Source organism: Hydra vulgaris, chromosome 15 (genome assembly GCF_038396675.1).
Source record: "Hydra vulgaris chromosome 15, alternate assembly HydraT2T_AEP".
NCBI lineage: Eukaryota > Metazoa > Cnidaria > Hydrozoa > Anthoathecata > Hydridae > Hydra > Hydra vulgaris.
The window spans coordinates 41,241,685-41,256,780 of NC_088934.1; the positions used below are offsets into that span (position 1 = coordinate 41,241,685).

At 29.8% G+C, this 15,096-nt stretch overlaps 1 protein-coding gene across 2 annotated transcripts; it reads right to left on the minus strand.

Annotated features, from left to right (window-relative positions):
- Nucleotides 1-540: 540 nt before the first annotated feature.
- LOC136092366 (uncharacterized) lies at nt 541-14,325 on the minus strand. 2 transcript variants are annotated; one of them, XM_065820439.1, is made up of 3 exons: nt 13,986-14,325; nt 13,658-13,912; nt 541-6,237 (listed from the first exon to the last, which is right to left on the minus strand). In XM_065820439.1, exons 1-3 carry the CDS (start codon nt 14,026-14,028, stop codon nt 1,502-1,504), a joined length of 5,034 nt encoding a protein of 1,677 aa, XP_065676511.1. In that variant the 5' UTR covers nt 14,029-14,325; the 3' UTR covers nt 541-1,501. The 2 variants fall into 2 exon arrangements, with proteins under 2 accessions (XP_065676511.1, XP_065676510.1); XM_065820438.1 differs by having other exon boundaries at nt 541-6,330; nt 13,986-14,320.
- Between the last annotated feature and the right edge of the window lie 771 nt (nt 14,326-15,096).

Sequence of the window (15,096 nt, forward strand, 5' to 3'; positions counted from 1 at the left end):
GCAAACCAGCTATGTCAGTTTGCAAGAAATTAATTTGATTGCCTTTTGATAAAATGCCTTGAAGGTTTTTTTATCCATTTCATTAACTGATACTAGCACGAATATCATTGTCAACAAATTTATTTAGATTAAAAATTATTTGCTACAGTTTCTTTGTATTAATATTAAAGCCATTGATTTGCTAATACGTACAATACTAAGATTATTCCAATAATTAGTATTAATAAATTTTTCAAAAAAAAAAACTCTACAATCTAGCTAAAAAATATAGCGATATAAGCTATTAAAAAAAATTATTTAAGCTTTTAAACTTTCCTTGTTTTTAAAATGTAACCCTAATAAAATTAAATAAATTTGGGTTGCTTTTTCTAAGTATGTGTTTGAAGGAATTGGTAGAGTGAATCAACAAAACATAAAACCTTTTAAAGTACATTTTTAAACCAAGGATTTATGTTTATGGAATTATTAATTTTAAAACCTCCCTTCTAACATTCGCGTCTTATTTTTAAACAAATTCCTTATTTAAATAATTCAACAAATAAAATTTATGATTTTATAATTCACAAAATAAATTTGAATGCAAAAGTTTAATCAACAGTTTTACAATTTAAATATTTTTTATAAAGAGTATTATCATGAGAATTCAAAACGAGATCAGTTTACAATGTTATTTCGTAAGGTACTATGATATAAACAATTATATACTCCTTTATAAAAATTGCATACTTATTAATTCCTTTAATAGGCATAAAACTATGCATAATATAAAACGCCATCAAAAAAATTATCAACAGTTTAAGAATAAGTAACGGTATTTTAGAAATAGTCTAGATATATCAATATCCAGTTCAAAATAAAACAATTCTACTTTCCATGATGTAAATCAAGACTAATAAATTAATATATTTAGTATATAACAAATAATACATAATAAGCAAAGAGGTACTACAAATAAACTGCTTATAATAAGTAAACTATCATATTAAATATTCAAATATAATCAAAACTAAATAAAGTAAACAACTTCAATTTTTCTTTCTACGCAAACAGATTGCAATACTATTTTTTGTTTCGGTATATTTTCCCATATCGCTCAAACAGATCGCGATATTATTTTTTGTATCCATTGTTGACGGATGGTTGATACCTAAAATTTCAGTTTGTATTTTACCAACAGAATAATAAATTTCTAAAGCTTCGGTATATTTTCACATATGGCTTAAACAGATCGCAATATTATTTTTTGTATTCATTGTAGACGAATAGTTGATACCTAAAATTTCAGTTTGTATTTTATCAACAGAATAATAAATTTCTAAAGCCTAGGTATATTTTCCCATATCGCTAAAACAGGTCACGATATTATTTTTTGTATCCATTGTTGACGGATGGTTCATACCTAAAATTTCAGTTTGTATTTTATCAACAGAATAATAAATTTCTAAAGCTTCGTTATATTTTCCCATGTGGCTCAAACAGTTTGCGATATTATTTTTCGTATTCATGTTAACAGATGGTTGATACCTAAAATTTCAGTTTCTATTTTATCAACAGAAGAACAAGTTTCTAAAGCTTCAGTATACTTTCCCATATCGCTCAAACAGTTTGCGATATTATTTTTCGTATTCATTGTTGACAGATGGTTGATACCTAAAATTTCAGTTTGTATTTTATCAACAGAATAATAAATTTCTAAAGCTTCGTTATATTTTCCCATATCGCTCAAACAGTTTGCGATATTATTTTTCGTATTCATTGTTGAAAGATGGTTGATACCTAAAATTTCAGTTTGTATTTTATCAACAGAATAACAAATTTCTAAAGCTTCGTTATATTTACCCATATGGCTCAAACAGTTTGCGATATTATTTTTTGTATTCATGGTTGACGGATGGTTGATACCTAAAATTTCAGTTTGTATTTTTTCAACAGAAAAATAAATTTCTAAAGCTTCGGTGTATTTTCCCATTAGGCTCAAACAGGACGCGATATTATTTTTTGTATTCATTGTTGACAGATGGTTCATACCTAAATTTTTAGTTTGTATTTTATCAACAGAATAATAAATTTCTAAAGCTTCGTTGTATTTACCCATATGGCTCAAACAGTTTGCGATATTATTTTTTGTATCCATTGTTGACGGATGGTTGATACCTAAAATTTCAGTTTGTATTTTTTCAACAGAATAATAAATTTCTAAAGCTTCGGTATATTTTCCCATTAGGCTCAAACAGGACGCGATATTATTTTTTGTATTCATTGTTGACGGATGGTTCATACCTAAATTTTCAGTTTGTATTTTATCAACAGAATAATAAATTTCTGAAGCTTCGTTATATTTACCCATATGGCTCAAACAGTTTGCGATATTATTTTTTGTATCCATTGTTGACGGATGGTTGATACCTAAAATTTCAGTTTGTATTTTATCAACAGAATAATAAATTTCTAAAGCTTCGTTATATTTTCCCATATCGCTCAAACAGGTCGCGATATTATTTTTTGTATTCATTGTTGACGGATGGTTCATACCTAAAATTTCAGTTTTTGATTTATCAACAGAATAATATATTTCTAAAGCTTCGGTATATTTTCCCATCTTGCTCAAACAGTTTGCGATATTATTTTTTGTATTCATTGTTGACGGATGGTTGATACCTAAAATTTCAGTTTGTATTTTATCAACAGAATAATAAATTTCTAAAGCTTCGGTATATTTTCCCATATCGCTCAAACAGGTCGCAATATTATTTTTTGTATCCATTGTTGATGGATGGTTGATACCTAAAATTTCAGTTTGTATTTTATCAACAGAATAATAAATTTCTAAAGCTTCGTTATATTTTCCCATATCGCTCAAACAGGTCGCGATATTATTTTTTGTACTCATTGTTGACGGATGGTTTACACTTAAAATTTCAGTTTGTATTTTATCAACAGAATAACAAATTTCTAAAGCTTCGTTATATTTACCCATATCGCTCAAACAGTTTGCGATATTATTTTTTGTATTCATTGTTGACGGATGGTTGATACCTAAAATTTCAGTTTGTATTTTATCAACAGAATAATAAATTTCTAAAGCTTCGTTATATTTTCCCATCTTGCTAAAACAGTTTGCGATATTATTTTTTGTATCCATTGTTGACGGATGGTTGATACCTAAAACTTCAGTTTGTATTTTATCAACAGAATAACAAGTTTCTAAAGCTTCGGTATATTTTCCCATCTTGCTCAAACAGTTTGCGATATTATTTTTTGTAGCCATTGTTGACGGATGGTTGATACCTAAAATTTCAGTTTGTATTTTATCAACAGAATAATAAATTTTTAAAGCTTCGTTATATTTTCCCATATCGCTCAAACAGGTCGCGATATTATTTTTTGTATTCATTGTTGACGGATGGTTCATACCTAAAATTTCAGTTTTTGATTTATCAACAGAATAATATATTTCTAAAGCTTCGGTATATTTTCCCATCTTGCTCAAACAGTTTGCGATATTATTTTTTGTATTCATTGTTGACGGATGGTTGATACCTAAAATATCAGTTTGTATTTTATCAACAGAATAATAAATTTCTAAAGCTTCGTTATATTTTCCCATATCGCTCAAACAGGTCGCAATATTATTTTTTGTATCCATTGTTGATGGATGGTTGATACCTAAAACTTCAGTTTGTATTTTATCAACAGAATAATAAATTTCTAAAGCTTCGTTATATTTTCCCATATCGCTCAAACAGGTCGCGATATTATTTTTTGTATTCATTGTTGACGGATGGTTTACACTTAAAATTTCAGTTTGTATTTTATCAACAGAATAACAAATTTCTAAAGCTTCGTTATATTTACCCATATCGCTCAAACAATTTGCGATATCATTTTTTGTATTCATTGTTGACGGATGGTTGATACCTAAAATTTTAGTTTGTATTTTATCAACAGAATAACAAATTTCTAAAGCTTCGTTATATTTACCCATATGGCTCAAACAGTTTGCGATATTATTTTTTGTATCCATTGTTGACGGATGGTTGATACCTAAAATTTCTGTTTGTATTTTTTCAACAGAATAATAAATTTCTAAAGCTTCGGTGTATTTTCCCATTAGGCTCAAACAGGACGCGATATTATTTTTTGTATTCATTGTTGACAGATGGTTCATACCTAAATTTTTAGTTTGTATTTTATCAACAGAATAATAAATTTCTAAAGCTTCGTTGTATTTACCCATATGGCTCAAACAGTTTGCGATATTATTTTTTGTATCCATTGTTGACGGATGGTTGATACCTAAAATTTCAGTTTGTATTTTTTCAACAGAATAATAAATTTCTAAAGCTTCGGTGTATTTTCCCATTAGGCTCAAACAGGACGCGATATTATTTTTTGTATTCATTGTTGACGGATGGTTCATACCTAAATTTTCAGTTTGTATTTTATCAACAGAATAATAAATTTCTAAAGCTTCGTTGTATTTACCCATATGGCTCAAACAGTTTGCGATATTATTTTTTGTATCCATTGTTGACGGATGGTTGATACCTAAAATTTCAGTTTGTATTTTATCAACAGAATAATAAATTTCTAAAGCTTCGTTATATTTTCCCATATCGCTCAAACAGGTCGCGATGTTATTTTTTGTATTCATTGTTGACGGATGGTTCATACCTAAATTTTCAGTTTTTGATTTATCAACAGAATAATATATTTCTAAAGCTTCGTTGTATTTACCCATATGGCTCAAACAGTTTGCGATATTATTTTTTGTATCCATTGTTGACGGATGGTTGATACCTAAAATTTCAGTTTGTATTTTATCTACAGAATAATAAATTTCTAAAGCTTCGTTATATTTTCCCATATCGCTCAAACAGGTCGCGATATTATTTTTTGTATCCATTGTTGACGGATGGTTGGTGCCTAAAATTTCAGTTTGTATTTTATCAACAGAATAATAGATTTCTAAAGCTTCGTTATATTTTCCTATACAGCTTATACAGTTTGCGATATCACAATTTGTATTAAGAGTTAGGGCATTGTTTTCTCCATAAGTTTTTTCATTAAAACTTTGAATAGCTTTTAGTATTTCAACTAGATCTTGAAATAAACCTTTGCATGTTAAGAATTTACATATAACTCTTGATGAACGTTGAAAAGATTCTGTCATACTTTTTCTATTTTTTCGAAACATGTGCAGAAAATGAAAAACAAATTCTTTTCCGTAATCAGCGTGATCGTTTATATCTTTTAACTTAGAACTCAAATAATTTTCTATAAGATTGTAGATTGTTTTTGTACTGGAATTCTTTCTTTGAAAATATTTACATGACAACTGCGTGAGATCGTGCATTGAATATTTTTCATCGCCAAAACAATCTAATAAGGAATAACTGACCAGTAATCTAATGGCATCATCAATTAAGTATTCATCTTTTATTGCAATGTATTTTGAAATTTGGACTATAAAAAGTTTGCTGATATTTTGACCATCGCAATGTGATAAACAGTTCAGTAATTTTAATGAAATACTTTCATCATTTTCTAATTTTGATAAAACTAAATTTATAGTTTGCACAGCAGACATCGATTCTTCTTCGGTTGGAAATTTATCATCATCTAGTATTTGTACGGGATGCAATCTATATCGATCTAAATATGTTTCAATTGTAACTGAGTGTGCGTTTATATATTTTATTGCTTGAGTGATGGCAAAAGGATGAAAACCAAGCTCTTTTAGTAATTCTTTTAACTTTTTGTCTGAATTTGTATTAATGTTGTTCTTTATATAAACTAAAGCTTCTTCAGGAGAAAAAACATCTACCGACATCAGATTTACGTTATTTGACCACGTTCTCCATTGAGTGGTGATCAAAGTAAAAGACTTCGGTTTCGTTGAAATGTAGATTTTAAAGTTCCTAACACTTTCATTGTCAATGCTGTCAAATATGTACAAAGTGTTTTCGTTTTTAAAATAGTTATGTATTTTTTCAATAGCTGCATTAATATCAAAAAAATTATTTTTCGTACGTTTTTTTGAAATTTTAACAATAAAATCTAGTTTTTGATAAAGGAGTTCTACTGAAGTTCTTAATTTTCCAAATGCTGCGTCTATCCATATAATGTTTTCATAAAACTTCCTATGTTCTTGACAATATTTTTTGGCTATTTGCGTCTTTCCAACACCAGACATTCCGCATAATACTAAAGGCTTTTTCGTATCTTGTTCCTCGACTAAATAACGATGTATTTCACTAAGTTCTTTGTTACGTGGATGGAAAGTTCCCATAGAGGGTTGGACACAAAACATTGTATTTAAAAACAATTCTATAATATAAACTTATTTTATTAACAAGAGCGAAATAAAACTAATTTACGATTTGTAAGTGAACACTATTTTGTTATTTAAAAGCTTTGAATTAAAGCGGATATTTAATTTTTAAAGTAATGAATTTATTAAGTTTGGATTTGTTAAAAAACTTTTTAATACTTTCGATAAATCATATATGAGTGAATTTCCTTATGAATATTTCAAATCAAAAAAAAGATATAATAATATTGGAAAAGTTTTGCTTTAACAGATAATTCTCAATATCGTGTTTTTTAAAACCAGATTTTTAATATTGTGACATTTTGGTTGAAACTTTTCTATAATTAAATATGTTGTCAAACTCAATTATTTCTAAATTAATTCCTTTAGTGATGTATAATTTCTAAATGTTATCTGCATATTTTCTAAAAATTATTTTCTTATCTTTCTAACCAAGGCCGGCGCAACGGATAAGAAAGGATGCTGTGACCCCAACCTCCCTTTAAAATGAATCATTCGGGACCTATTTGTACATTCAGTCGGCAAAATGGAACCATTTTTTAGACCAATTTGTTTGGCAAAACGGGACTTGTGCTATATTTTTCTTGTCGGCAAATTGAGGAATTATATGACCTTTTTGTCTTTTTGTCAGCAAAAACTTTAAAGGAACCTAATCACCTCGACCCCTAAACACCTACTCGCGTCGGCCCTACTTCTTACAAATAAAAGGTTTACCAACAAACACTGACACAATTTTTTTGAAGCTTGAGATTAATATACCAGTAATGAAACTCAAACACTTATATATAAGGGATCGTCCTTAAATCACGAAGAGTAGGAGATCATTTTACTCTTTTGCTCATCCGTTTTCGCTGGACTTTAAAGGTTGTTTATGCACTGCGCGACATAACGATAAGACACCCCAAAAATATTTATGAAACTTTACTATACATTTATATTTAAAAACTAACTTTTATAGTAAATGAGAGCAAAAGGATTACAAGACTAAATAACATTTAAAAAAATTTATTTTAAACCTAACTCGCATTTTGTTAAAAAAAAATGTTTTTTTAGTGCGACAAAATTATAAGACTCTTTTGGAAAAAATTCATATAAATTGTCATTTTTATAAAAAGACGTCTCAATTTCAAACAATCAATAGTGGGTACTTTTACCAATTTTTTGAATTACTTCAATCATTCTAGAAGGTAAACAATCATACAACTTTTTATGTACGAAATGTCAAATTGTTTACACTTCAACTTAGGGTTAGGGTTTGAGTTCTCAGGAAGATATGCATACAATTTATAGCCACGCATGGATGGTATCTCCATTGGTACATGATGCTGTATCTCCATTGCTATCAAATGGTGTGGTATCTCCATGGGTGGTATCTCCATTGGGTGGTATCTCCATATATAGTGGACATGGGTTAACATGGGTGGACATGGTGGACACGGTGATCTTCAAAGAAAGTTCTTAAAGTATCTGCAAACATGATGACGTTTTCATTAATCTTGAATTTATCAGGGGCAATGTGTTACAAAAGTTATGTTACAAAAAAATACTCTGTAAAAAAAGTCACGCAAACTTCTTTAGTGTCCCATCAAAATGTTTAAATTTCTTGCCACTTTTAAACCTTTACGAATAAATGCTATAAGTCGAGCTACTTATAAAAGTTTAGGAAATTCATGTCACAAAGAGTATACTTGTAAAAATGTCAAGCCATACTAATAAATTTCGCGCCTCTAGATAAATGTCGCGTTACTTATTAAACCTATGAGTGTCCGCAACGAAAAAAGAAATATCACATTAATTAATTTTATCGAGGTTATTCTGTGACTAAAATGTCTGAAGCATCAAAAATTTCATATTTTAAAATTTATGCCAGTAGCTTTAGCTGTAGGTGACAATTTGTTCACGATTAAATCTAAAGGCAAATATTTCCTTGCAACAAGTTTTACTGTGTACATTGATATCATTTGCAATTGGCAATCACAATTATTATTATTGTTTAAAAAAACTTTATTAGACTAATTGTGCTACAGCTTCAGTTTTCCGACTAAAGAGGTTTAATAAACAAAAGTCGCCGTGGTATATACTTTTTAAAAACGCGCTGAAGCCAGTTTTAAAAGTCAACCGCCATCTTGATTAACCCAAAACACTGTTATGTTTTGCCAGGAACTTTATATTTTAAATAGAAAACTTTGCTGAAATCAAGTCAAAACATTGATATAAATGATTGAATAAATTGCCAGTTTTTTCCAAGGTTGTATTATATTATTAATAATTGTTTGCTAACTGACCACCGAGTTCAGTTCATTCCAAATTATTGGAATGCTGAAGTAGACTTTCAGATAGTAAACATGCTATAAGCAGATGCGATTTTTTTCACAGTGTGAACATTTTATGGATTAAGAAAAATGTTTGTGAGTTTTCTATTAAATGTTAACAAAATTAAATGTAAACATAAATAAAAACAAACATATTAAATATACATATCTATCTTTCGATCTCTCTCTTGGTACATATATGTATATATATGGGGTCAGGGTAACAACGCCAGTTTTTGCTTTGTTTAATAACATCTGTCCAACAACATCTGTAGATATAATGATATATAAATACATCTGTAAATACACTAAGCTATAATAAATTCTGTCCAACAACAGCTGAAATTGTACTAACGAATAATAACATCTGTGTAAAACATATCTAATTTCTACAGATGTAGTTACATCTTTTCAATTGTCAAGAATACCTACATCTGTACAACTGTGAATTCTACAGATGTGGTTTCATCTTTTTAAATATGTTAAACAACCCTTGGAGTTAAAAAAAATGAGGTCGCCAATAAATTGCTGACCTCAAACTATCGGCATCAGGTCGGCAAAAAAAATTTCACATAAAAAGGTTACCGTAAAACATAATAACGAGTTCAGCGATTTTTTGTCGACGTCAAAAACTTTTAATGGCTTTTTTCAGATGTAGTGACATCCGGAAAAAAAATATTCATAATAAATGCATTATTTTAACCACATTCAGTTTCATATATGGTTATTTTCAGATATATTTACATCTGGAAAAAAATATTCAATGTAAATGCATTATTTTACATGTGGAGAAAACTCTTTCATGTGTTATTGGACTTAGAGAAATTTACCAAATGTAGTTACATCTTCCTAAAGGTCATTAATCTTAACCTACCTACCTAAAGGTCATAAAGGTCATAAAGGTCATTGAATTTCATGATGATATTGGACAGATAATGTTAGAGTAAAAATAAAATGTAGATGATCTTGGACAAATGTGTACAGATGATCTTAGACTGCTCTACAGATGTTGTTGGATATATGTAGTAATCTTTCACCTTAATAAGGTGTAATTTAGTGTTAATGCAATATTTTTGTATGTTAGTTTGCTTTGATATAAAAAGTTCCTGATATCGAACACATTCGTTGTTTAGTAAGGAATATGCACTGTTTTCTCCCAGATTCCTAACACCCGTCTCCCTCACCTATGGGAGACGGGTGTTAGGAAAGCCTAAACACACTACAAAACATTAGGCCCCACGCTGAAAGTAATTTTAGAAATTTTTATGACCATGAGATTTTTGTTATTTTGAATAAATTTGTCATTTGCGCACTTTTAACAAAAAGTTATTCATATACGTCACAACTTTTTTAGATCTTGGACGAATTTGAAAGAATGAACATAATTACCGAAGAAGCAGTGTTGGATAGGCTATCGCAAGATGTTCAAAAGTTGTATCCCGGTATAGATATTCCATCTGTACTGATACATTTTCATAAGAACACTACCAGACGATCCAGTGGGACGTCTCACAGTTGTCTAGACGTCCGTAAGACGTCTAAAGGACGTGCCTTAGACCATGCATGCCCACTGAGGAGGGCATTAACACTAACAAAAGAGGGGTGTGGTGTCCAATTATTATTGCTAGTGTAAGTTTAACGAAAAGTTGTTTCTTTTTTTTTAATTTTAAAATTTAATATTTATTTTGGAATGTTATGGTATTTAGATAGATGAGCCTAGTTTCACATTTTAATAAAATTTCAGGCCGAAGGTAATATTTCCACCTGGAAGGAAACTTGTTTTAGGAGAAAATGTAACATTTTTTGATAAAGAGAAAGTAATATGAATGATTCGTTGGCATAATAATTCACTACACGTGCTTCTTATTTTATTATTTCTTCTAATAAACTTATCGCTTATTATTATATTATCGACCTATCGTACCCAAGATCGTTTGGAAGAGTTTTAGGACTATTGCAGCATTATGTCTTGCAGTGACGGATCCAGGGGAGGGGGGTATGCATCCCCCCCCCCACCAGAAAATACATACCCTGAAATAATCAAAATATTGAAACTATTGAAGTAATCTGCGCTCTTGATCTTAAATTCTTCCATAAGAAATGCTTAATGTTTCATTCATTTTTTTTTCACTTTGATTTAACCATACAAAAAAGATACCATTGCGCCGCACAATTTTACTTTCTGGTACTTTATTTTTTTTCGCACTCAAAAACTTTAGAAAACATTTAAATTTTAAGGTAAGTTTAAACAATATTATATATATATATATATATATATATATATATATATATATATATATATATATATATATATGCGATTCTAGATTGAGATTACCATGAGCAAAGAACGACCGCTGAAGAAACCTAGGCTTTTCATTACGGATTTTTTGATTAAAAAACCTATTTGTTTCGATTACACACTTTGCACTTCTGTAGCTTTACCTGTATTTGATTGCAGTATTAATAAACCTTTTGAACCAACCGACGTCCTCTCGCAATCTCTTACTTGTACACCTATTCAAACGATGTTAATAGAAACCGATAACGAGGCATACAAAGATAATTCTCATCCAGCCAGTAATGATATTGCTTGTGTTTTTTCGGGTGACGTAAGAAATATTGAATATGTGAAAAGACTCAATGATTTAGAAAAAAAGAAATTGATGACTGAACATTGGATGACGGATTCTTCTTTCAAATATCCATATACAATGAAGGGTGGGAAGAACCCACAGAAGGTATACCTTGGTCTCCAACACTTTTCAGGTGGAAGTTATTCCAGCTTTAAATTTTCCCCATCTTTGAATGGTCTTCTTTGTGTCACTTGTGTTTTATTTGCCAATAAAGTAAGTGAAAATAATCATAGCAAGGCTACAAAACTGGCACAATTAGTTAACAAACCGCTTAGAAAATACAGTCACTTGACAGGAAGTGATGGACAATTGACTAACCATTTAAGCAACCAATATCACAAAAATTCTGTTGTATTTGGTGATCATTTTTTACTAACAATGAATACAGGTACAAACATATTATTGTTCTAAATGCTTTAAATATAGCTTAAGTGACTCCTCGTTCCGTATGTAGGCAATTGCATAGAAACAATATCCCTGCTGAAAATGCATGCCAATATTATAAAAGAGCTATTTGGTTTCCGTACCAAGATTCAGTGATTCAATCTATGGATGGACGCTTTTCAAACCACCAGCAACTAGTTATGAAAATGTCTGCTCTGTTACCATCAGTGATTTCTCAACATAGTTGGACTGATGTGGTTGAAACTGTAAGAATGTTTTCTTCTGTAATTGGGTATCGAGGCGAGGAAACTATTCATAATGAATATTTGGAGTGGAAAGAATTTTGCTCGCATATGCAAAGCCATCCTTCAACTTTATTAGCAGCTTTAGATCTAATTCCTGATAGGTATAATTTATAAAATAGAAATACTATATCAGTTTAAATCTCGTTGCTTATTAACTTACTCTGTTAATTTTATTTTATAGATTGGCAACCATCAAGACACTTTTTTGGACTTTCTCTACCATTCCAATCACAACATGTACAGCTGAACGGAGCTTTAGCGCCATGAATATTTTAAAAAGTCCTTTGCGTAACCGAACCAATGATGAGCGTTTAACTGGCTTAGCATTATTATATATTTATAATACCATGCTTTTAGAAGTAAACGACGTAATTGATAGATTTGCAGCTAGTAAGAAGAGACGCTTCGATTTTGCATTGTAGATTTTGTACTTAATTTATTTGTTACACAAAATCCTATTTGTCTAAAAAAGAAATTGTGTAATTATTTTCCGAGGAAATCTAACTATATATATAAGAAACTAACTCCCCATAGTACAACTCAAACACTATCAGTCGAATCGAAACTGAGTCGATATCTTTTACTTCGTAATTTCCAAAAAAATTACGCTAACCACTTTTGGTATCAATATCCCCCCCCCCCCCCCCCAAAAAAAAAAAAAAAAAAATCCTGGATCCGTCACTGATTTCATGCAATTACTATTTGCTTCTACTAATGCAATTACTATTTGCTTGTACTTGCAATTACTACTTGCTTGTACTTGTTATAATAAGCTTTGGCTAAAAATATCCAAAGTCTTCTGAAAAGTGTTATTACTTCTTCGTATTTTGAAGCTGTTAAACTATTAGCTTAGTATAAAAATTATAAAATCAATTCAAATATACGAATAACAATATAAAATTAAATGTTTATATTTAATGATGGTCTTTAAACTTTCAAAATAAAATATAATTTTTGTCATTTCTTTGGTTTTCTTTTTTATTATTTAAGTAAAGTGTGCTATTTAATCATTTTATTTGTCGATTTTTTATTAAATTAGTCACGCATTTTTTTAAAATTATGTATGGCGTGACATTTATTTCTTTTATTTGTCTCGGCACATCTAAAATACTATCGTGTCGCATGTCACCAAGCCCAGTTTAGCGAGCCATATTTAATTTCTTTAAAAGTGACGTAAAAAATCGGGCGTGGTTACATGCATTAAGTTTGTGTTTTAGATATCCGTCACAAATAAAAAATTTAAATGTCACGCCACACTTATTTAAAAATACAAATTTATTTATAAATCTCACGCCATACCTATTAGCTAATAGTCGCGTGGCTACATTACTTATAAATGTCACGCCAAACCTTTTATCTAAAAGTGGCGTGACATTTTAATAATTAATATTGCGAGTTAAATCGGGCTTTGTGACATGGCAGCTTTATTGGACAATTTTTATTTTTTATAGTTTACAAAAAACTCCATGAACACACTCACTAGCAAATCTACTTTGAAAGAACATGCATGAAACTACTTACACTTAATTGAAAAGTTTATGATTAAGTCACAGTTTTATCTTTCATATGACGTTATATCATACTACTCATTTGTGTTATTTATTTTGATATCTTTAAGCGAGTTATATATAACTCATGCGATAAAAACATGTAATAATTTTATTCATTATAATAAATAAGAAAACTTACTTCGTTCGCATTTAACAATTACATCGCTTCTTTCACAATAAACCAATCCATCTTTAATATCTTTCCATACTTTGTTAGGATACTTTTTAACCCAACTGTTTAGAATTTGATAGGTTTGTTCAAAGGCAGTAGCAAACTCACTTAATACACAATCAATTTTTTCATCGCCAATATCCAATCTACGAGCAAGCTTTCTCCAGTCATAGGGTAATTCATTTGCAAGCGTATTCAACACTTCTTGAGGAAGTTTTTGAACTAAAAAAACGAAACGGATTTGTCAAAAAACGTTAAAAGTGTTTTTTATTTATATAATAAAAACAAAAATCACCTTTTAAATAATCGAATTCGTTGCAAACAGCTTCTTCCTCCATTTGATTTTAAACGACGGTTTTGTTACTAAAGAATGTTTCACTGAAAATAACTTTTAAAACTCTCCCATCATCTGTAAATGAGTACTTCTAATATCAACTGTGAAAAACTCCTCACTATTTAGGTTTGTTAACAAAATTGAATTTGTTTACTTAGATGTTAATAATTGGTCGAAAATAACAATGTTCGACAGTTTATAAATTTATTTATTGACGCTGCCCTTTAAAAGATGTGCAATTTTGATTTTTAACTCTGCAAACTTGACGCACTTTGTGCAAGTTAGGGATTATCCATAAATTAACCAATGCTAAATTGCATTAATAAACAAAAGAAAAAAGATTAAAGGTTTTCCCTCGCAGAGCCTTAAATTAAATAAAAATTCAAATCAGCCTATTGAGTTTTAATGAATACCGCGGCGTAGAATAGCCTAAGATCTCCTACATCTGATTTTTAAATAAATCTATAGTTGCGTAATTTATAGACGATCCCTTTTCATATTTTTTGTCTCGGTTGTTCTCTGTGGTTACAAATATTCTATTTTTCCGGTCCGCAACATCTTATTCTTGTTTGGTTTTTAACATCAACAACGAATAGGTTCAATTCAACATTAACAATAACAATTTCAAACAAATTCAACATTAACAATAACAAAATAGTTTAAAATAAACAACAAATATTTACCATAAACATAGATGTTTTACATAAGCATGTTATAACGCAGGCCCGTAGGAACAAAAATTATATTAGGGGGCAGTGCCAGAGATTTTTTTTTCAAAACAAAAAACCCTTGGCCCCAATCTGCCACTGTGGGGTAAGAGGGGCAATACTACTGTGTAGGTTAAATAGCAGTAGGTCACAAATATTTGTCGAAGGAACATTTGCCAAAAATACTGATATCAAATTAGGCCTTTTCTATCCTTTTATTCCTTTTATATCTTAACTTGAAATCGTTTGCTTTTTTCTAAAAACTAACTTTAAAAATTTTTATTTGAAAAATTATTGGGGGAGGGGGAGGGGAAGGTAAACGCCCCTGCTGACATTCGGTTGCTACGGATCTGTAACGTAAAAAA

Coding starts and splice junctions, on each gene's coding strand:
- LOC136092366 (XM_065820438.1), bottom strand. CDS start 14,028: ATGGAGGAAGAAGCTGTTTGCAACGAATTCGATTATTTAAAAG. Junction 13,913..13,985: donor CGAATTCGATTATTTAAAAG/GTGATTTTTGTT, acceptor TCGTTTTTTTAG/TTCAAAAACTTCCTCAAGAA. Junction 6,331..13,657: donor AATTGTTAAATGCGAACGAA/GTAAGTTTTCTT, acceptor TTTATATTATAG/AATTGTTTTTAAATACAATG.